Here is a 24742-nt window from a genome sequence, read left to right as displayed (position 1 = left end):
CACCCGCAGTGGCATTGAAAACGTAATGGAATAACCTCTTCAAGCTGTTATGAGATTTACGAGATCACCCACACACAGTACCTGGCACACGATGAGGACTCCGCAAACATTAGCTCCACTGAGGCCCGTCACGCGCTCGTGGAAAGGAGAGTTATGGTTTCTGGACTCTGGTAGTGGGCTTGTCATTTGTCCACTCCCTTTACTGTGTCATTCGTCCTCCGGTTTTCCTCTGCTTTGCCCCGAATGGTGCCTGGCTGCTGGGAACGATGTCCCACGCTCGCTGGCCCACTGGCTTCACACAGAGCTTGAGGCTGGAAGGTCACTGGTCTCTCTCTGCAGGGGTAGCATCACCGGCCAAGGCCGCCTCCTCTCTGATCTCCTGGCTCTCCACACAGAGCCTCCCTCTGGGCTCACAGGTCCTACTGCAAGCCCCCATTCCGAGGCTTCCTCCCCATGTTCTGCTTTAGGAGTGAGGTCAACACGTGAGAAAATAGAGAGAACAGATAGATTCCTGGTTTAGTCCTGGATCCAGCTGTGCCTGATATATGATATATGACTGGATTTTAAAATATACATGCCTATAAACATTCTCCTTTCTGCTTAAGCTGCTGATTTCATTTCTTCCACTTGTCACTGTATGTGTCCTAACCCATGGTCTCCTAATTCCTGAGAACTGTTTGAGATGCTATCACAATATGGAACAGTTGGCATTCTCATTGAATATTTGTGTTTGAAATTTAGATAGTGAGTATTTATTGTCTTGCCAGGGCTAAGAATATAAAGATGAGCAAGACAAACACAGTCCTTCTCTTTAATAGCACAACAGTGACTAATTATTTTCAAAAACGTTAACTTTTACCACACTTATTCTAAAGTGCTGTTTTTCTCTGGAGATCTGAACATCGTCTTGGTTGATGTCTGTCTTAAAACTGGAGACATCTCATCCATTTTAGTACAAGGACAGAAACCAAAATGCAAAGCAGGGACTTTGAGGGGAGAATTCTCATTTATTTTCAATAAAGGAAGTCCCAAGCCTCTAGTTGTTCATGAAACCTTCCCAAGGCAGGAGGATTTTTCAGTGCAGCGAGATCAGCGGTGTCATGACTGCAGGGTAATTGCTCATCTTACGACATACTTTCTCGGCTCTCCACTCCTCCATTTGCCGACAGTGATGCCATTCGTCTTCCCAGGATGGATGGGTTCCTCTCCCTTTCAATCACTCGCAGCAGGCACTGAAACTTGCCTGGGATGTGTCCAGTGTTCACGTGCTTTGGGGATTTTTTTGCATCTTTCATGGTCGATGAAAGTAAATTTGTACTCATGATGCAAGTACAAGTGTGTGTGTGTGTGTGTGTGTGTGTGTGTGCGCGCGTGCGCGTGTGTGTGCTTTGTCCTTAAGCTGCAGTGGCCTTTTAATGTCATAATATATGGTCAGGCTGTAGTTGCTATGGAAACAATACCCAAATTTCCTGACCTTTGAGAGTAGGGAGATGTGGCGGTGGCAGCTATGATCAGAGTTGAGAGATTGATGATAGAATTAAGCTAAAGATTAAAGAATACACACTTTTTCTACCTTAATGATCACATTGGAGCAATCTCCTCTTCTCCTATGTCTACCAATATTACCCATCTGAGCCAGGCTGAAGGCTTATGAGCATTCCTTTGTTATTTTAAAATCAGTTTACTTTTGGATAGTGGATGAGTGGGACTTGGGAGTTCTTGACTATAGTCAGTATACATTTTTTTGCATAGTATTGAATCATACTTTCTGGTGCAAATAATACCCAAATTAGTGTCCACACAGGCCAATATTGTTTTTGAAACAGCAAATGTGTGCTTTCGTTTGGAATATGATACCATGAAATTTTCTTTTTATTCTTTATATACTTGTTGATCAGTCAGATGCGTACATGGAATAAATACATTCTCTCATGGAAAAACATTTTATTTTAAATATAACAATGTGTACAAAAGAAAGCTTATTCTTAGAAATAAATATTGAAAATAATCATTGAATTATACATCAGTCTCCCACTAAACTGCAAATCCTTACTATTAGAAAACATTGGTATGCACACTGTAAAGTACAATGCCCAACTCATCATAAGTAAATTTCTAAATGTTTGTTAAATGCATGAATACATAGTCTCTAAAAAAATATAAAATGCATATTCTGTCTTTAGGAGGGATCATTTTTTCTAGGACCTCTGTGACTCTGGGGAGTTTCTCCAGGGCTTCCTGTCAGCGCTGGCAGTTCTGCATTGTTAAAGTCTGGAAGATGTTCCTATGCCTGTGTTTATTCTGTTCATATGATATGTCAGGATGATGGGGGAGAGGGACAGAATGTGGGGAGCCGTGTCCTCAGCTAACAGCTTAGTGAGGGTCTTGTGCTCGATACCGTGTTAAGCCCTGTGGGTGTGGACATGGACAGGAAATGATTCCTGCTGTCGAGAAGCTGCTTGGTTCTCGAGGAGAGAATATAGAGGGCTGCTCACCGAGGAGGGGTGACTCAGAACCAAAGCCAGCAAATGCAGTCAAGGCTGGGAGGAGGAAAGGGGTCTAGCAGGAGGGGCAGGTAAAAAACTCTGGAGGGAAGCAGAACCTGAGATGGAACCCAAAGAGGGAAGCCACATTCGATGTTAGTAAACTTTACAGCTTACAAATATGCTGGGTGTATTCTTCCGAATGTGCCAAATATATTAAAGCAGAGACAAGGTCAAGCAAACAGTGTGAATAAAGACATAGATAGGGCATGATCTCGTGGTTGAGGGACACTGAATAGTCTGTTATGCTGGGGAATAGTGATAGCGGTAGTGAAGTCGCTCAGTCGCGTCCGACACTTCGCGACCCCGTGGACAGTAGCCAACCAAGCTCCTCCGTCCATGGGATTTTCCAGGCAAGAATACTGGAGTGGGTTGCCATTTCCTTCCCCCAACCCAGGGATCAAACCCTGGTTTCCTGCATTGTAGGCAGACGCTTTACCGTCTGAGCCACCAGGAAAGGCCATGCTGGGGAAGTAGAGGTTCTAATAGGTGTTCCCTGGGAGTGAAGATGCTCAGAGAATTGTGGGGGCTGAGGGGTGGCTTAGGAATCCTGGGGTTTTAGATCCCACATGACTTGAAGGAAACAGGGCTTAAATGCTAATAATTTGAAGTAAAAGTAAAGACTGTAGAATGGAAATAAACAGGGTAAATTGTCACTCAGGGTAAATTGTAGAGAGAAGTAACCAGTCAATAAATGTAAATTGAATTATTGAATTTGATTACAGATAAAACCAGTGTGAGACCAAACCCCAAACCCTATGGAACTGTAGGTGCTATTTAGTCAGTTCTTTTTTTTTTACTCTTCCATTGCTCTTTCCTCAGATTTTTTTTTTTTTTTTAATCTCTGGGTTAACTGTCGATTCTGGCCTTTTCATTATGGATATGAATTGAAAAAAGGGATTTTAAAGCCTAGGTTTTTTTCTTGTTTGTTTAATTTATATTTCTTTGGCTGCACTGGCTCTCAGTTGCGGCACATGGGATCCTCGATCTTACTTGTGACATGGAATTCTTAGTTGCAGTATATGGGATCTAGTTCCCTGACCAGGGATCAGACCCAGGCCCCCTGTGTTGGGAGTCTGGAGTCCTAGCCACTAGACCACCAGCGAAGTCCCCAAGGCCTAGTTTTTTTGCCTGTGAAATTGTATAAAGTATATATGGTATGTTGGGTATTTTTCTAATGTGGAACCTTGAGTGAGTTACAAATAGATTTTTTTTTTCCCCATCTGGAGTAATTGGCCCATGTTGATGTCATACAGATGATGACATGGTCATTTAAAGTTTCTTAATACTCACCCATACAAGTGTGAGGATGGACTTAGCATTCTCAACTGTGAGGATTTTGGGTTTTTTTGAAAATACAAGGAGTTGTCTGTGTCTCAAAGTTAATACACACCAAGTGTTCCAGACACAGGTCAGTCACAGAGCCAGACCAAATGCCTTTGGCACAAAGCAGTAGAATATTATACGAGGTTTCATTGGTGGGGTGTGTTTTTTTGAAATCAAATGTATTTGAAAAATGGACAATATTACAAGTTGTCTTTCTGTCTATTTTTTCCCCCAAAAGGACCTTCTCAAGAGATGCTACTCGGCCAACGCGTCTTACCTCTTCCAGCAGGATAAATTTTATGATGTCAGCTATGACACAGGCGACAAGTCCATCCAATGCAGCAGGAGACCAGATGCATTCAAGTTCTGGCTGGCCTGGAAGGCCCTGGGCACGCTAGGCCTTGAGGAAAGAGTTAACCGGGCTCTTGCTTTATCTAGGTACTTGCTGTGTCTGTGTGTCCGTGGGTTTCTGATAGGCTCACTGAAAGTACGTTTGTAAAATCTGTACATGTTCTCTCATATATGGATCCCTTCTTTCATGTCATAACCATTTTCTCAGCACCCTCTATTGTAGATGTTGGGAACAAAGCAGCTCTCCCCTCTGCTCTGCAGCATCCTAGCCTGGGGAGAGATACATCCAGGCGGCAGAGCAGATAAAATACAGGTGCACCTACGTCTTGGTAAGGGGAGGTATACGATGCTCCAGAAGCACTCAGGTGCATTCCCTAGTATGGTCATGAGGGCTGCTGGCAGAGGTTTCCTGGAGGAAGTGACATGCAGCTAAGACCCAGTGAGGAAAGGAGAGATGACTGATTTCAGGCAGAGGGAGCCCCAGGTCCAATCTCTGGGTGTGGGAGAGATCCCAGTAACTTCAAGGACCCAAAATATGGCCTGTGAGAACGTGGGGCTGCCAGAAGGACAGACAGGCAGAGGCGAATGTGGCAGCTCCCTGGTTGCTCGCCTTTTTCTAACATAAGGACAAAGCTTTTGAACCACTTGCAGTGACACTAGAGAAGGTCTTGAGGTGTGCGTGCTGGGCGCTTGTCACCCGAGAGGGCTCTGCTGCGGAGACCAGTGGGTGGAGGGCAGGCCACGACCAAGTGTGGCTCTAGTTGTGATTTGCTGAGCCTGAGTTCTATAGGGTTAACCTCAATAGTGTTTTAAAAATCGAGCATTCAAATATTCCAAACAGTTTTAAAGAGGGAAATTGTAAACAGTCTAGATTCCTGGTTTCTTTGAGAAGATGAGCGCGCTCTCAGTCCCACATGGTGACAAGGCACAGAACACAGTGGTGCCCCCCACACCCCCTAGGTTTTGTCAAGCCTGTTTCATTGTGGTTCAGAGAGGCCAAGAGCCAGGGAAAGCAAGGGTCACCCTTGACAAGCTTCATGACCGGGGCAAGCTGCTGAAACTGTCTGTACTGTTCCATCCCAGGGTCCTGAAGATAGCAACGCCGAACTCAGATAACTGTTAGGAGGATTCAGTGAACTGATATTTGTAAAACACCCAGGACAGTGCCTGGCAAATGCCACATGCTGTGTTTTAATTATTTTTTTAAAATTATTGTCTTACCTGCTTGGTCACCAGAAGCATCAGCGTTTGTGATCTTTGATTTGGAAAACCTCTCCTTCTTCATTCCCTGTTCATATTTCACTGGCAAAAGCCTGCAGGGTCTCCCTGAGATTTAATCAGCCTCCTCCTCCTTGCAGGTGCTCTGCATGCCGCTCTGTGTGACAAGGGTGCTCTGAGTACGAGTGAGGACTGTCTGAAAACCCAGGATCTTTTTTTTCCAATTGGAATATAATTGCTTTACAAGGTTATGTTACTTTCTTCTGCACAGTGAGGTGAATAAGCCATTCAGTTCAGTTCAGTCACTCAGTCATGTCCGACTCTTTGCAACCCCATGAATCGCAGCACGCCAGGCCTCCCTGTCCATCACCATCTCCTGGAGTTCACTCAGACTCACATCCATCGAGTTGGTGATGCCATCCAGCCATCTCATCCTCTGTCGTCCCCTTCTTCTCCTGCCCCCAATCCCTCCCAGCATCAGAGTCTTTTCCAATGAGTCAACTCTTCACATGAGGTGGCCAAAGTACTGGAGTTTCAGCTTTAGCATCAGTCCTTCCAAAGAAATCCCAGGGCTGATCTCCTTCAGAATGGACTGGTTGGATCTCCTTGCAGTCCAAGGGACTCTCAAGAGTCTTCTCCAACACCACAGTTCAAAAGCATCAATTCTTCAGCGCTCAGCCTTCTTCACAGTCCAACTCTCACATCCATACATGACCACAGGAAAAACCACAGCCTTGACTAGACGGACCTTTGTTGGCAAAGTAATGTCTCTGCTTTTGAATATGCTATCTAGGTTGGTCATAACTTTCCTTCCAAGGAGTAAGCGTCTTTTATTTTCATGGCTGCAATCGTCATCTGCAGTGATTTTGGAGCCATATGTATACCTATATCCCAGCCCTCGTGGACCTCCCTCTGCTCTCCCCATCCCCTGCCTGTAGATCATCACAGCACCAAGCTGAGCTCCCTGTGCTAGACAGCAGCTTCCCACTAGCTAGCTATTTTACGTATGGTAGTGTATATACCGGAGAAGGTGATGGCACCCCACTCCAGTACTCTTGCCTGGAAAATCCCATGGACGGAGGAGCCTGATGGGCTGCAGTCCATGGGGTCACTAAGAGTTAGACATGACTTAGTGACTTCACTTTCACTTTCATGCATTGGAGAAGGAAATGGCACCCCACTCCAGTGTTCTTGCCTGGAGAATCCCAGGGACGGTGGAGCCTGCCGGGCTGCCGTCTATGGGGTCGCGCAGAGTCAGACATGACTGAAGCACCTTAGCAGCAGCAGCAGCAGCAGTGTGTATACATCAGTGCTGCTTCCAGATTCATCCCGCCCCGCCTCCTTCCCCACTGAGTCTGCATGTGTCCATTCTGTGTCTGCGTCTGTATTCCTGCCTTGGAAATAGTGAGGACCCAGGATCTTAAACCAACAGTTCTTTATTCTGAGAGGTCTGCAAGTTGGCGGGAGTGGCTTCATCTCATTCTCCGGTGGCTGTGGGGGTGGGGGGAGGCCTGGGTCTGCTGCTGGCACGTCTTGTAACTTCCTTGAGCCAGAGCCTCTTCTTGTGATGGTGGTGACAGAAGCCCAAGAGGGCAAGCCTGCTTTAAACTCCTGATAGCACGCATCATGCCCATTAGCATTCCGGTGGCTCGAGCAGATCAGATGGCCAAGGTCAGTATCAAGAGGTAGGAAGAACTGCAAGGTTACATGCCGAAGGGCTTGGAAATAAAGACAGGAAAAGAGATGGCTTGGCACTTTCAGAAGCCTGTTAGAAGTCAGCATTTCTGGTGATTTGGGTTTAAAAAGTAGTTTGAAAAATCTATAAATATTTCATAAATTAGGACTCTCTTGGTGGTGAGCAACAGAAACCGTCAAAGTATTATAAACAAAGTTAATTTATTTGCTCATGTAACTTACAAGTCAGTGTAGTGATGACCATGGAATGGCTTGTTCTAAGTGCTTAAGCAAGTTCACCAGGCCTTAATTTCCATCCATCAGTCAGATCTGCTCTCCTTCATGTTGGGTTTACTCCCCTGTAGGAAGGTAGTTCCCAAGGGGGTCAGATCTGTAGACTCCCAGGTTCAACTTCAAGGTCAAAAGGAGAGAGTGCTCCTTTCTCAACAATCCCTAGAAAGTTTTAATTCTTTCTGACAGATGTCATCTTCAGAAGTTGGAAGATAGATCAGATCAGTCGCTCAGTCGTGTCCGACTCTTTGCGACCCAATGAATCGCAGCACACCAGGCCTCCCTGTCCATCACCAACTCCCGGAGTTCACTCAGACTCATGTCCATCGAGTCCGTGATGCCATCCAGCCATCTCATCCTCTGTTGTCCCCTTCTCTTCTTGCCCCCAATCCCTCCCAGCATCAGAGTCTTTTCCAATGAGTCAACTCTTTGCATGAGGTGGCCAAAGTACTGGAGTTTCAGCTTTACCATCATTCCTTCCAAAGAAATCCCAGGGCTGATCTCCTTTAGAATGGACTGGTTGGATCTCCTTGCAGTCCAAGGGACTCTCAAGAGTCTTCTCCAACACCACAGTTCAAAAGCATCAATTCTTCAGCGCTCAGCCTTCTTCACAGTCCAACTCTCACATCCATACATGACCACAGGAAAAACCGTAGCCTTGACTAGACGGACCTTTGTTGGCAAAGTAATGTCTCTGCTTTTGAATATGCTATCTGGGTTGGTCATAACTTTCCTTCCAAGGAGTAAGCGTCTTTTAATTTCATGGCTGCAGTCACCATCTGCAGTGATTTTGGAGCCCAAAAAAATAAAGTCTGACACTGTTTCCACATCTATTTCCCATGAAGTGATGGGACCGGATGCCATGATCTTCATTTTCTGAATGTTGAGCTTTAAGCCAACTTTTTCACTCTCCACTTTCACTTTCATCAAGAGGCTTTTGAGTTCCTCTTCACTTTCTGCCATAAGGGTGGTGTCATCTGCATATCTGAGGTTATTGATATTTCTCCCGGCAATCTTGATTCCAGCTTGTGTTTCTTCCAGTCCAGCGTTTCTTATGATGTACCCTGCATATAAGTTAAATAAGCAGGGTGACAATATACAGCCTTGACAAACTCCTTTTCCTATTTGGAACCAGTCTGTTGTTCCATGTCCAGTTCTAACTGTTGCTTCCTGACCTGCATACAAATTTCTCAAGAGGCAGATCAGGTGGTCTGGTATTCCCATCTCTTTCAGAATTTTCCACAGTTTATTGTGATCCACACAGTCAAAGGCTTTGGCATAGTCAATAAAGCAGAAATAGATGTTTTTCTGGAACTCTCTTGCTTTTTCCATGATCCATTGGATGTTGGCAATTTGATCTCTGGTTCCTCTGCCTTTTCTAAAACCAGCTTGAACATGAGGAAGTTCACGGTTCACATATTGCTGAAGCCTGGCTTGGAGAATTTTGAGCATTACTTTACTAGCATATGAGATGAGTGCAATTGTGCGGTAGTTTGAGCATTATTTGGCATTGCCTTTCTTTGGGATTGGAATGAAAACTGCCCTTTTCCAGTGCTGTGGCCACTGCTGAGTTTTCCAAATTTGCTGGCATATTGAGACCAGCACTTTCACAACATCATCTTTCAGGATTTGGAATAGCTCAACTGGAATTCTATCACCTCCACTAGCTTTGTTCATAGTGATGCTTTCTAAGGCCCACTTGACTTCACATTCCAGGATGTCTGGCTCTAGGTCAGTGATCACACCATCATGATTATCTGGGTCGTGAAGATCTTTTTTGTACAATTCTTCTGTGTATTCTTGCCATCTCTTCTTAATATCTTCTGCTTCTGTTAGGTCCATATCATTTCTGTCCTTTTTTGAGCTATCTTTGCATGAAATGTTCCTTTGGTATCTCTGATTTTCCTGAAGAGATCTCTAGTCTTTCCCATTCTGTTGTTTTCCTGTATTTCTTTGCATTGTTCTCTGAAGAAGGCTTTCTTATCTCTTCTTGCTATTCTTTGGAACTCTGCATTCAGATGCTTATATCTTTCCTTTTCTCCTTTGCTTTTTGCTTCTCTTCTTTTCACAGCTATTTGTAAGGCCTCCCCAGACAGCCATTTTGCTTTTTTGCATTTCTTTTCCATGGGGATGGTCTTGATCCCTGCCTCCTGTACAATGTCACGAACCTTATTCCATAGCTCATCAGGCACTCTATCAGATCTAGGCCCTTAAATCTATTTCTCACTTCCACTGTATAATGAGGTTGGTCCTAGAAGATAACTACCCAGTGGTGAAAACATGAAACTGTCAACCGTAAATATTCAAAGTTGCCCACTGAACTAAAAGGTTCAGAAAGTTCTATTGCCCTGTTTGTGTTTTTCTCATACTATATAAGTATGGTGGCATCTGCATTATTTTATCTAAGCCGCTAAGTAATTCAATGGCAGGTGTCTTGAAACAAAGCTAGATATAAATATTTGATGATCACATTTATTACAGAGTTAACATTCATCTCAGGGTGGAATTTAATTTATAGTCTAAGGATACCTCCTAATTTTTGCAGAGAAATATCACAGGAGAATAAATGTTAACATTTCAATTCAATTCAACAACACTTATTGTTTGTAAATGTTTGTCATGCTGAATTGAATTGAATTAACATTTCAGTGAGCATCACTGCAGGCTCTGTGACCTATATTTAAATATTTGAAAAATGGTCCCTTTTCTGTCGTGCTGTTAGTCACAGTGGTTCTCTTGCCTTCACTTCCCACATTCTTGTTATCCAGCAAGTCCTTTCCTGGAGTGGGCAAAAGCCATCCATGTCCCCCATCCCCCGTGCCAAGGCAGAGTCCTCTTAGGCATGTTACTTGAAACAAATGTGAAATTATCAACTTGGAGAAAGCGTCTCTGGGAATAACAATTATTTTAAGTTAGCAACATCAGTGCTTTATTTTCATGATTTATTTTTTTTTTCAAATGAAGTGTGGTCTGCTCTTCAGGATAGAGGAGAACGTTTTCTGAATTCTGAAGTTTACTCTACTTTCTCGTGCCCATGTGCAGTTGAGTACTAGTAAACTGGATCTCAGGAGGAAGAAAAGCCACAATTTGTAATGTCAGCCAATTTCCATGGTATAAGTACTCCCACTGTGGAAAATTTCAAGCTGCCAACAGCCACGGCTTGTAAATGCTCTTATATTTAACAGTTGGATCTCACTAACCAGTACAAACCAGCTCTAGAGCACCATTGATTATATGAGCCAATATAATCCGTTCAAACCACTGGCTGGTAGGAGTTAAAACACCACTTCTCATCCCGCCTACTGACCTTCAGCCACTTGTTTTAGAGTTTACCTAATAAAAATTCTCATGCATGGTCAGAAGTCTGTATTTGGCTAATTGCTAGGTCACAGCAGCATCATTTTGTTTCCAAGAAGTATGACTTTCTTCAGTAGATAACTTTAGCCAAGGAAAGCAGCAGATGACAGTTCTGTTGCTGTTTGGGATGTACATCTGTCATCAGTAGCTGAGGTAGATAAGGTATCCGTTCCCACAGGCCTGCTAAGTCAGGGCTCTCAAACACGGGGAAGGCTGTGCAAGTCTTTGCCCCTGGCGCACTGCAGTGAGGGTCACACTGACTCCATGGACGCAATGCTTCCATGCCACTGAACCAGAATGGAGCTTAGTTTGAAAATTGTATACTGGGGGCTTCCCTGGTGGTCCACCGGCCAGAACCCCGAGCTCCTAATGATGTGGTTGTTGTTGTTTTTCAGTCACTAAGTTGTCTCCGACTCTTTGCAACCCCATGGACTGTAGCCCGCCATGTCCCTCTGTCCATGAGATTTCCCAGGCAAGAATACTGAAGTGGGTTGCCATTTCCTACTTCTTGGGGCCTTCCCGACCCAGGGATCAAACCTTTGTCTCCTGCGTCTCCTGCATTGGCAGGCAGGTTCTTTACCACTAGCACCACCTTGGAAGCCCCCCAGTTCAGGGGACCCAGGTTCAATCCCTGGTCTGAGAACTAGATCCCACGTACCACAACTAAGAGTTTGCACAGCGAGACACACTATCCCACCCGCCACCATAAAGATGAAAGACCCCGTGTGCTGCAACTAAGATCTAGCATGGCCTAAATAAATAAATAAAAATAAGTAAATATTTTTAAAATTTGTATATTGACCTTAGGATGTAAGGACCAGGTTTTGATGGACCAGTGGACAGCATCACCCTGGCCAGATGCTCCCTCTTCCCTCGGGGAAGCAAGACCAGACCCTCTCAAGAGGACAGCAATTCCTGTTTTATGAGTTGTCAAATCCAGAAAGAAGGAGCTACTTAGCTCCTAGAAGATCTCCAAGGCATTCCCTAATTTCCATTTGACCCTTGTCGTTTCACTGAATGAGAGAACATTGCTTTCAAGAAATATTAATGAATAAAACCTTGCCTTTTTCTTCGTTTGTTTGAAAACCAGTGACATTGTGAACCTAAAGCAGCATGTGATTATTAAGCATAATTGAAACCGAGAAGGCTGGGGTTTAAAATCACCATTTCTTGCAGAAGGCAGGCAATTGTGATCTCTGATATCTGCTTAGGAAAGTTGAAAATGTGTTACAATCCTCAGGGCTTCTGGTTGCTGAGGGCACCTTGTAGGCTGTTGTTACGACACTCTAGTTAAATGGATATTCACTGAGGGGCAATTTTTAAAGCAAATCCAGAAAAGTCATGTGCGTAAGTCTTTTCAACAACAACAAACAACTCAGGAACTCCCATTCTGCTGCTTTGCTAGGTCTCCCGTGTATCATTTATCTGCTCCCATGACACACAATCTCTGTAATCTCTCAGATGGAATTCATTTCATTGACTTGCATGAATACTGAGAGATTTATTGATACCAGTATGGAAAAGGTAAGCGGTTATACAATGGCACCTTTGTGCTAGTGTATTTCTCTAGGTGAGAAGAGGGAGAGAGTGCAGAAGACTCTAGAAGGGCCAACGTTTGCATTTTTTCTTATATTTGTACTTTTTAAAAACATCACAGTGCAGTGGAATGGAACATGCAGATGTCTGTGATGAGTCACACAGGCCATGCAATGTGTTCTCATGTATGCAGAGCATGCACAAACCAGATGGAAAAAAATCTCAGAAAGTCAGGGAGGCTCCATTGCCTCAGAAGAAATTTCCCATGAGGAGTTGAGACCAGAAGAAGCACTTGGTCCAGAGCGCTCCAGGGAGACTCCAGGAGGCTGGTGAATTGAGAAAGGGACTGGAAAAGCTATCTCCGGAAAGGAATGCATGCCCTTCAAAAAGGGCTAGTGAAACACACAAGTATTAGATGGACACGTGGAAGTATTAGATGGACACAGGAAATGTTTCAGAGCAAGCTTTCATTTGTGTATACTTCAAAACTAAGCCAGAATCGTAATGGAATGAGTTTTTTTACCCAGTAGGATTGGTGAAAACTCTTACTAATGTATAGTATTTCTCCCTTTTGCTAAGCTTAGTGGAAAGGACAGTGAATTTTATGAAGTCATTGTTGCTTTCTGAACAATACCTGGATGCCTTTTGGTAGTAGTGGTTTGTGGTTCTCGAGTTTTATCCAAAACCTCAATGTACATCTTTTCTTTTTTTATGGCTTGCATCAGATAAGAATAGAGGTTTTTTTTCTCATATTTTATCTTTAGACTGTTTTTATATACTGAAAAGTTGTGAGGAATAAGTCACCTATGAACATAGGCAGAATTTGTTTCCTCCCCAAAATTCAATGTATTTAAGCATTTATTTAATAAGAGGGTACATACCCTGTAGAAGAGGCGCTAGTTTAGAAACTAGCATTTTTGAGCCTACACTCTGTGGGGTCATAGGCTTTCAGAAGATCTTAATAGATGTTGTTCCAAAAAATGTCTCCATAGTCAAGTATGTTTGAGAAAGGCTAACCAATACATTAGTCCTCTCTTGGAGGTTCAAAGTGTTTGTTAGCACATTGAAGTCTCTGAAAGGCTTGTAATACAGGTACAATTTTAACTTCACTTTAGCCAGTAGGCAGACATTGCTGACTGTTCATCCAAATACCATCCTTCCTTCTTCCCTGTCAACAGAGCCTCCATTTTGTACAGATAGCAGTATTCCAACTGGGAATGTCGGTCCAAGCCTATCCTCCTTGCCAATCATCACTTCAGGGATGGATGTATGACTCAGATTCAGTCAGTAAGATGCAGGACGAATTCTGTGAATGCTTCTGGGGAAAATATGCTTACCTAAACAGAGTGAAGCTAAGAGAAAATACTTTCTAACCTCTTCCCCTCCTTCCTGGGACTCGGTCATATGTGGATGTGATGGGCGGAGCTGTGGCTGCCGTCTTGTATGTAACAGGAGAGAGAAACAGAAGAGAATTCAATAACACTGCAAACATGGCAGGCTGAAACAATTGAAAAAGCCTGGTTCTTGGTGACATTACTGAACCTTCCAAACAGTTCAATAGATGTTCTTATGAATTAAGCCAAGTATACACCTAGTTTCAGACAAAAATGATCTAACTGATAAGCCTCAGTTCAGTTCAGTTCAGTTCAGTCGCTCAGTCGTGTCCGATTCTTTGTGACCCCATGAATCTCAGCACGCCAGGCCTCCCTGTCCATCACCAACTCCCGGAGTTCACTCAGACTCACGTCCATTGAGATTGATAGGCCTAACATTGCTCAAATTTATTTTCATGGATAAGTGGGAAACCCATTAGCACAGTATATCATGGAAAAATAGTTTGGGAACTCTGGTATAAACCTTTTATTATGGTCATCATTCTTTATGCAGATCTCCTCTACCCTCAGTTCATTTGGACTGTTAAACCAGGTTTTATAGATTCTGAGAGTGACTGAATGGGGACATTGACCTTGACACAAAACCCAGAGCCTCATGGTTAGCGCAGAACAGAGTTTTAACGGAAATGATTCAGATGTGCTCTAGCATGCCTTTTTCCCGGGAGCAGTCTTCACCAGTTTGACAGATATTTTAAATCACGACTATAGACAGCGTGTCATGTAGTCATAATCTACTGCGGAAGAGTTTTACCAACCTAGTTCCTTCTCCATTTCATGCATGAGGAAGCTGAGGCAAGCTCAGGGAGGTTGAGGAGTTTGCCTAGAGTCACAGAGTCAATCAGTTACACATCTAGAATCTTCTAGAGTCATTCCCCAGACTCTGTAGCCTGGGGGGTTTTCAGGGTTAGTGCAGGCCCCCTCAGGATGGAATCGTGGCATTGAGTTTGCAGGTTGCCCTTACATTTGTGCCTGAGAAGGGAAGGAAAAAATAGGATTCACAAAGCCGGTCCTCGTATAGATAAAGATTGTATGTGTGTTTTATTTTGCTTTGTAATTTATATTTTTTCTCTTATTAGTTTCCTTTTCAAAAATTGTAAGTAACCACACCTATGAAACTTTGCAGAGTGTGAATAGTCCTTTTCTCCCCATAGCATCTGGTTTTTCCCTTCCTCGGATACATCAAGGATTTATGATTGGTCATCCATGCCTTATTCCATGCTCATGTATACATGTGGAGAGGGAGCACTTATGCTTTCTTTTTTAGAGCTTCTTAAAAAGTGGAATCACATTATCTATATCTCTCAGTCCTCTGCTTTCATGTATAATGCATCATGAGCATCTCTGTGGTTTAATTGAAGTGGATATAATCCATCCTCTTTAATAGCTGCATCATAGAACATGTGTTGCTATAAAACATTTTATTTTACCTTTGTCAATTTCTGGATATTAATTTTGTTTCTAATTATTCTGTATGGAATACAGATACACACACACAGGTAATGTAGATGCAGTAACATATGTGTATGCATCTATCATCTATCTGTCTCTATTTCTGTCTCTATCTATATTTCTATCTCTGTTTGTCTATCTACCTACCTACCTATCCATCTATCCACCCAACAATCCACCCATCTCCCTACCTATCTACGTGTTTACCTAACCATCAACTCATCCATCCATCCATCCATCCATCCATCCATCCATTCAACAGTCTATCTACTTACCTACCTACCTATCCATCCATCCATCCATCCAACAATCCATCTACCTACCAACCTATTATCCATCCATCCATGCAATAAGCCATCTATCTACCTACCTTAGTGTTGATGAGATTTTCCTGGTAGACCATCATCTCATAAGTGGTTTGCTGTATCAGAATATATGAGTATTATTAATTTTGAAAGGTTTGTAGCAGCTCTCTGGCACATTCACTAGCACCGAATGTTGTCGCTATTTAAATTTGTTTCCAGTGTCCTGTGGGCAATATGGTTTAGTATTGTTATTTCAATTTGCACTTCTCTGATTACTAATGATCTTAAGCATTTTTCTGATGTTTATTGACCATCAGAATTGCTTTTATTGAAAGTTAGGCAGTGTGCTAAGGGTGTAAAAAGTTTACAACTATGTAACATCTCCTGAAAAATTATTCAGGGAAAGGAGTATGTGGAAAGAACATCAGATACTTTGTGAGTCTGTGTGTGTGTGATATCACAAAATTATTGCTCAATATAAAATACTCATTTTTATCCATTTAATACTGATAGGATTTTTATAAGATTTTTTATAATTTAAAATTAAAGTTAATCTATACTTTTTTATAAATTAAAGATTATTTTTATAATCTTTATGTTAAACACCAATGTTTAACCTTATGCAAAAAAACTAAAAAAAAATGTTTTGGAAAAAAGAACTGCATCCCATTAACTGATATATTCAATACCCACATTCTGGGATGTCCTTTAGTAAATAAACATAATAATAATAATCCTCCATTTTCACAGTTTATATTCTATATAATTTTTATATATGATTTTATTTATTTATTTATGTATTTTATTTTTTAACTTTACAATATTGTATTGGTTTTGCCATATATCAAAATGAATCCACCACAGGTATACATGTGCTCCCCATCCTGAACCCTCCTCCTCCCCATACCATCCCTCTGGGTCATCCCAGTGCACCAACCCCAAGCATCCAGTATCGTGCATCGAACCTGGACTGGCAACTCGTCTCATATATGATATTATACATGTTTCAATGCCATTCTCCCAGATCATCCCACCCTCTCCCTCTCCCACAGAGTCCATAAGACTGTTCTATACATCAATGTCTCTTTTGCTGTGCTATTATACAGGGCTATTGTTACCATCTTTCTAAATTCCATATATATGCGTTAGTATACTATATTGGTGTTTTTCTTTCTGGCTTACTTCACTCTGTATAATAGGCTCCAGTTTCATCCACCTCATTAGAACTGATTCAAATGTATTCTTTATAATGGCTGAGTAATACTTATTTAACTTTTTTACAACATCCATTTGCGATTGGAAAATCAGCATAGTTTATTCCAGTTTTACAGGTAAGGGAATCGAGGTCCAAAGGGAAGCATTTCTTTGTTGTCTTTAAATGTTAATTGAATGTATGTAATTCAGTTACATGATCACGTTCCATGTCATGATACTGCAGTTCCATGTCATGGTATCGTAATTCCATATGATATGGACAGGATTTTCAAAACTACTCCTCCCTCTATCCCTTCTTTCCATCCTTCCTTCCTTTTTGGCTATTATATATAAAAAATTCCTTGGCAAGTACATTTTTGTCATCACCTCTGATTGTTTCCTTACATTTGACCTCCAAATTTGAAAATCTGTGTCAAATGTTCTGAACTTTTCAAAGCTCATGATCAAATCACTAGTTTTCAAGACTAGTTGTTCAAAAGATTTATCTTTTCATACAGACAATAACAAAGCCCAGGAGGGCAGAGTCAATGTTAATTTACTCTACATTTTCAATGTCATTTTAGTCTTTTCTTCATAATATTGCATACTTCATGTAGCTGCAGCCTTTGCTTATGGCATGATCATTCTCTTTTCCCTGATATTTGTGATAATTTCATAGGCATTCTATTAATGTCTACAATGCACTTACTTTTAGCATGATGTCAGTGATCAGTCTTTGCTCCCTGTGGCCTGGCCTTGGGAAAAGAGGGTGTTACACTTCCTTGATTGAAAAAAGAACACACAAGCAAAACTACACACTGAAAACCCTTTCCACTATGCCAGCTAGAGAATTTAAGTACCTATGCTAAATCCCCATCTAGAATATGAATGTGAAATCCCACATGGTCAGAGATATGTATCCAGTCTACTCTGAGTGGCTTTCACACAAAGTCTGATGCTAACAGGTGAGATAGACATCATCTCATGAAAAAGATGTACCTTTTTCCTCAGGCCCAGTGGATTACAATAAGCTATCTACATTTAGATAGATGTATCTGTCTAAATCAGAGAAGGCAATGGCACCCCACTCCAGTACTCTTGCCTGGAAAATCCCATGGATGGAGGAGCCTGGTGGGCTACAGTCCATGGGGTTGCTGAGAGTCGGACACGACTGAGCAACTTCACTTTCACTTTTCACTCTTATGCATTGGAGAAGGAAATGGCAACCCACTCCAGTGTTCTTGCCTTGAGAATCCCAGGGACAGGGGAGCCTGGTGGGCTGCCGTCTATGGGGTCACACAGAGTCGGACACGACTGAAGCGACTTGGCAGCAGCAGCAGCATCTATCTAAATCCAATCCTGTATCTGTGTATGGACCCTTACTTATTTCCAAGCCTTGTCTCTACACTGGAAATTATACAATAGTTTCATTGTATGTCAGTCAGCTTCAGGGAATGTTTAGATTGCAATTTATAAATATTATTGTGACTTTTTTTAGGTACCTAGTAGAAGAAATCAAGAAAAGAGAAGGATTCAAGTTACTGATGGAAGTAAGTGATTACAGAATTGTACTTGTGATTTTGTCAGTCACCAGTGATGAAGGTGGTAATTTTCTAATCTGTTATATTTCATTGGTTTTTGTGTTGCAGACTTAAAAGCAAGTCATTAGCTTAATTCATAGAGTCCATTATGTTAATTTATTCTATTAGTGAGTATTTTTCCTTTGTTGGACTCACAGAGAACACTTGCCTTTGAGTATTGAAAATTAAAGTGCTCGATAATAATTACCAAGGATAATATGGAATAAATTATGACCTCTATCTTGATATATTAAGTTGCATAATGATTGTACTGAAAATACTGAACTGTGTTATAGTGGGGCCTGTAGGTGAAAAATCAATTAAAGTGAATGTACGGACAGTTTTCTCTTTTTATAGAATAATGAGAGCTTATTAGCTTTGGAACAATGGGAAATAAATCATTTTGTTTTTGGATTGTTTGTTATAAATAAGAAACAAAGTGGTTACAAAGAGAATATTGTTTTTTTCTAAAATATTAATGTATGGCTAAAGTGATAAAATATTATTGAAATCTGATTTTAAGAACTATGAAATGTGAGGTTCAGTTAGACCTTCTTATAGTATATACTTTGTAGCAACTTTTAAGATAATGTAAAAATCACCTAGAGGCTGTAGCCTAGGAATCTATCCTGTGAATAAGCAATCTGGCTATATTTTGGTATTTATTCATTCAGCAAGATTTATTGAGCAATTGCTGTGCGGTGGAGATGCAAGACAGGGAAGCTCCCTGCTCTTATGGTGCTTACATTCAAAGGGAAAGTAACAGGCAATTAAGCAAGCAGATTGTTTAAATGGGGAACATCAGGGTCGGGGAAGTCTTAAGGAAACAGTAAAACAGATACTAAGGAAACAATAAAAGAGATACATGAGAGATAATAAATAATTGTGAATAGCTAATTGGACAGTTCCAGATGTGGGAATAAATAGAGTGGTAAATAAACAAACATGCCGAGATGGCGGCGGGGGTGGGGGGGCCTGTTTGGTTTGGGTGCAGGGAGGGCCCCGGGGGCTTTCTTGGTGCTGAGACCTGCTGTGCGTTGGTGAGAAGCTTGCCAGGCAGAGGTTCAAGGGAAAGGCGTTCCAGGTGGAATCCACAGACAACCGCAAGGCATGAAACTGAAAAAGTTCTGCCCCCTTGAGGAGCCAAAGGAAGGTGCATCAAGCAAGGCTAGGGTATAGCAGGAGCTGGTGTGGAGAGGTTGGCAGAGACTGAGTCTGCTGGCGCCATGTAGGTGCTGGTAAAGGCCTCTGGCTTTCGTAATACCCCCTTGAAGTGTAATTATCCTTGAAGAAATTTTAAGCAGAAGGGAGTCTGATTTCCATTTGAAAGACGGTGCTGGATGTCACGAAAAAGAGGGGGGTGCTGGAGAGGGGAGGACAAGAAAAGGGTAAGCGAGACAAGTTGGGAGACCTGTGCAAGTAACTCCAGTGGGTGTGAGGAGGGCCCTGAGACAGCTTTGGGAGACACTCCTGTGGAGGCTCCTGGCCGTGGATTTCCTCACTGTCTGCCAAGGGGACGTCAGGTCAGAAGGTTCTAAGAATTCAAACCCCTTGAAAACTAGAGATAGGAAGGGACTTGCAAAAAATAGCAGAAGAATCCATATTTAAATGACTTTCTAATAACACCAGAAAGAAGCCAGAAGACATTTAGAATGTGGAACATTCCAAGACAGCTGACTTGGTTTCAGCAGGTCAGTGGCATGAAGGAAAATAAAGGAGAGAGTAATGATCATCATTTTCAGGGTCAAAGACACCTAAGAGACAGGACAACCAAAGGCAACGGGTAGACACTGGAATCCTAGTTTAAAGGAGTCAATTATAAACAGTGAATTTTGAAACAGTTGGGGAATTTCTCATATGAACTGGTAGGAATTATCAGTAATTTTGTTAGACATGATGATGGCATTGTATCTAAGGAAGAAAATGTCTGTATTTTCTAGAGATACATACGTATCATGTAAGGATGAACAACTGCATGATTGGCTTGAGTCTGAGTCTGATCCACCTTTTTTATTTTCTTGACTTTGAGTTACCATCTTGCATTTTATTGAGATTGAATTACTTCTTTCTTTTCTCAAGTTTGAAGTGCCTTCTTTATTTCTCTGGTGGTGGGAGCTAAAAGGCTTACGAAAAGTGCTGTACACCTCGGAATTGCATGGACTTTCGATAGAGCTGAGAGGAAAAGTGATGAAGAAACTTATGAACTAATTTAAAAGTTGTTTATATAGTCTTCCTAAATGCTTAAAATTTGAGGGAGGAACCTCTTGCCATCAGCTTTAGGGAAATGCAAGCATTCACATCCTTGTAATGAAAGTTACGGTGGATTGTAATCATCAGGCAGCCTCCTGCCTTGGCTATTTTATCTCTGGGAGCCAGATGGCCCCAAAGCAGGAAAGATGGTTTCTTCAGTGGTCCTCCAGAGTTCCTACTTACAAGGGATTCTGTATGTGATCTGCATGTACCTCTTTTCTCTGTATCCATTTAAAGAAATAAAGTAAATTTAGACCTTGACTGTCATATATAAGAGTCAAGTTGATTAGCCTCTTTTTGTTAAAAAAAAAAAAAAGCCTTCCTTAGGTCGATTAAATATAAGTCGAATGCATACTTAAGAGAAGAGATAACACAGGTTCGATGGGAACCCAGGTCTGTAAAACTGCAAGACTGTCAATTTACGAAAAACCAAAGTCTGTCATGGCTTATATATTTTTCACAGATGGCAGTGAGAGTGTTAAGTGGAACATTAAAAACTGTAAATGAACACCACCAAACAGCGTATCCAGTACTTGAATATCTTTTCCTAAAAAGAATAAAAATAACGTATATGTTCTTGAAGATGATTGAAACTTATCATTTCAAATGAATTCTGCATTATTCATAGGCCCCTGAAAATTCTGTTTTTCTATGTTGCACCTAAGATCTAATAGATGGTTTCCTAGAGGTATATACTATCATTCACATATTTTATTTTGATCTCTTGGGAGAGTCCTAATTATTCAACTTTTTGTTTTTCTCTGCCTGAGTTCTGCCTTAGAAAGAGTTATTTAGGTTTCATCGACTTTGCGAGTTATAAAGGATCTCCAAGGACATCTAGTCCTGCTCATGCAGGAAACCTCTCTTGATAGTTCTTGTAACAGGAAGTCAGCTTCTGCCTGAACACTTCCTATGTAAGAGAATTCAGTTTATTCCTCTTCCAGGGAGCTCTAATTACTTGTATTCTAATGCTTATAGAATCCTACTCTTAGGATTCAATATGTATCAAGCATATTGCAACTTACAGTTTTTTAAACATAGTTTTTATGTAGTTATATTAGATCACAACAATCTTATAAATGCTAAATCCAATGCATGTTCTTTAATCTCCTTGTTGGATTTCTGCAGCATTTTGCACCATTATCCACTTTATCCCTCTTGAAATTTGCTCCTGTTTTGGCTTCTTTAGGTTTCTCTCCTATTTTTCTCCTTTCCATATGACTTTTTCTTTTCTGGCTCTATAAGAAAACCCAGTTTTCTCCGTCTGGGTACCACTTCAGTGTTCTGCAATCTTCTGTCTTGGTCCTTTCTTGTGTCTACATACTCTACCTGAAATGTTGTATCCGTATCTAGAGCTTTGTCATCAATCATCTCAATTATGTCTCCATCCTTGATTTGTCTCCTGAACTCTAGTCCTTTGTATGTCCTGAAATTTTCAATTAGGCTCTCTCAGGAGCCTCAAATTCATCATTTCTAAAGCTGAGGTGTAGCCATTTTCTTTATCAACAGTTTGATAAATTCATTTTCCAGATGAATTTTTGGAATTCTTTGCCAGTAGAGCTATGAGCCAGTTTCTCTTTTATTAGAACTCTAATCCATCTTTAAAAAGTCTAGGGACTGCCTTCACTGTTTCCCTTCCCCACTCCTCCAGCCACCACTTAGCTCAGGCTCCCCCAGGTCGGCACTGTCTCCTGACTCATCCCCAGCTTCCAGTCAGACCTTTTAGCCCATCTCCATGCTGCAGCCACCACGAGCGCTCTCATAAAATGAAATCTGAGCCCTGGACTGAAACTCTCCGGTTGCTTCTGGGATGAAGCCCCTCTGCCCAGCATGGCTGACGAGGAAGCCCTTCACGAGGGACGCCTGTCTCTGTTTCCAGCATCGCCCTCCCTCAGCACACGCTGACGTCTGCTCATCCCAAGCACTTATCATCACCCTGGGTACACTGGCTTCTACACGTGAGCTTGTTTGCTTTGTCAGGAATGTTTCGTGGGTTATGAGAAAGTTCTTCTTTTAAAATACTCATCCCATTGCAGTTTGATCACCTGTATCTTTAATAGCTTTATTACTATTGTCTGAGTTCCTGGAGATAAACACTAAGTCACTTTTTCCCACATTTTATATCTAGAATATAGAAAAATTTTGAATTCTATTCTGTTTCTTATTAAATTGAACATGTAAGTTGCCCTTCTGACATGCTATGATTTTTTCATGGTCCCCTTCTAATATATAGACAGAAATTACCACAATGATGTGTCTCACATAGTAGAGATTTTAATGGTGCTATTTATCCACTTGTAGAGGACGTATTTTCCTACCAGTATAGTTCCAGCTAATAGTTGCTACATAGGAGAGTGCCTTCTGTGTGCCATATGCGATGGTAAATATTGGAAATAATCCCTTTACTCATCAAGCCAACTCTGTAGGATAGACAGAGCAATCTCCATCTTATAGATTAGGAAGCGGAAGCTTAGAGAGCTTGGACAGGTACCTGTCCAAGCAAAGACCTGGTGAAGCTGGGATTCAGACAGCATCCATGTGACTCCAAAACCCAGGCTCTTTGTGCTACCAAGTGCTGTCTTTGGAATTTTTCAGTAGTTTAATTGGTTACTTAAAATTTGTGAGCTTGAAGTCAAATAAAATCCATCATGACCCCCTTGTCCATTCTATATTTGCATGACAGATCATTTCAGTCTATGTGCTAGATTCTACAGTTATACTTATTAAAAAGCATAGTGCTGGCTTTTATTGTGGTGGTGGTGGTGGTGACCTAATGATATTGCAGAAAGGGAGAAGAGTTTCTTTTGACAAAACTCAGTTTTAGAGAATGCGAGCCACTACAGCTTGGTGACCATTGACCTTTTTTCCCCAAGAGTCACATATTATTTGCTGGATAATCCTTGCTGAAATTGACATCAAAGCACTGGCTTTATTTCTTGGAATATATCTCCTTTCTTTCTCTGAGAAAATCAGGGTAGAATGAAGCCATCTTTTCTTTTGTGACACTTCTTTACATCTTGCTGCTGCTGCTAAGTCGCTTCAGTCGTGTCCGACTCTGTGCGACCCCATAGACGGCAGCCCACCAGGCTCCCCGTCCCTGGGATTCTCCAGGCAAGAACACTGGAGTGGGTTGCCATTTCCTTCTCCAATGCATGAAAGTGAAAAGCGAAAGTGAAATCGCTCAGTTGTGTCCGACTCTTAGCGACCCCATGGACTGCAGCCTACCAGGCTCCTCCGTCCATGGGATTTTCCAGGCAAGAGTACTGGAGTGGGTGCCATCGCCTTCTCCTCTTTACGTCTTAATGAATTTTAAAAAATGATGACGACACTTTCACTGCTACAGACTTTTTGTGCCATTCTATCACCTGCCTGGTCTGGACACTTGGATGCCTTCTTATGCCTTCTCAGTGTTACAGTGTTAGACAATATGGGCTAAATGTGGTCCTAAGACACCCAAGAGGTCAGGCTTTCATATATGTAGGCAATTAAGTGGCATGTGAATAATTCTATTCTGAAAATACAGGTCAGTGCTTTGAAGGCACTTGAAGAAAGTCTATATAAAATAAAAGCTACATAGGCAGAGACAGGAAAACTCAATATGAACACTCTTTGTGAATATTCAAGGTTTATTGTGGTTTTTTTTAACTTGTTTTTTTTTTTTTCAAATTTTAATAATTTGAGGAATGATTTATCATAAAGGTATTCCACCAAATGGCACATCAAATTTCCTCCAGTGAAATGAAATGTCAAAAAGGCTTCACCAGTTTTCAAATGTCATAGCACTGAAGCCACACCATTCTCAAAGAAGCTGGGCAAAGAGATCCCAGATTTGTCACTTCTGAAATATCTAAACTGAAACTGACTGAAGGAAGAAAGCTTAAAACGTGATTCAAAAGGCATAAGTCCCAAATTATAAAATATTGAGCAGATGTGATAGCAGATAGAAACGATTGCAAAATGATTCACAGTATTGCCATGCAAATAAAAGAGAATGGTGAATTTAATGATGTGTTAGTCACTCAGTCGTGTCTACGACCCCATGGATTTGTAATCCACCAGGCTCCTCTTTCCATGGAACTCTCCAGGCAAGAATACTAGAGTGGGTTGCCATTCCCTTCTCCAGGGGATCTTCCTGACCCAGGGATTGAACCCAAGTCTCCTGCATTCCAGGCAGATTCTTTACCATCTAAGCCACCAGGGAATCAGATAGAAGCTACTGCCAAATGATTCATAATGTTGCCCTGCAAATGAAAGAGAATGGCTAATTTAATGAT

At 41.6% G+C, this 24742-nt stretch overlaps 1 protein-coding gene across 3 annotated transcripts in view; it reads left to right on the top strand.

The window, feature by feature from the left end:
- The window catches only part of GADL1 (glutamate decarboxylase like 1), a 194317-nt gene that overhangs the window by 95384 nt on the left and 74191 nt on the right, over positions 1–24742 (top strand). For all 3 annotated transcript variants that reach the window (XM_061395727.1, XM_061395728.1, XM_061395729.1), the window contains exons 12-13: positions 4108–4307; positions 18137–18188. In XM_061395727.1, coding sequence (XP_061251711.1) covers positions 4108–4307; positions 18137–18188 — 252 coding nt within the window. The remainder of the gene's footprint in view (positions 1–4107; positions 4308–18136; positions 18189–24742) is intronic.

This window comes from Bos javanicus, chromosome 22, assembly GCF_032452875.1.
Source record: "Bos javanicus breed banteng chromosome 22, ARS-OSU_banteng_1.0, whole genome shotgun sequence".
Lineage (NCBI taxonomy): Eukaryota > Metazoa > Chordata > Mammalia > Artiodactyla > Bovidae > Bos > Bos javanicus.
This window is presented reverse-complemented; position numbering and strand designations above follow the sequence as displayed.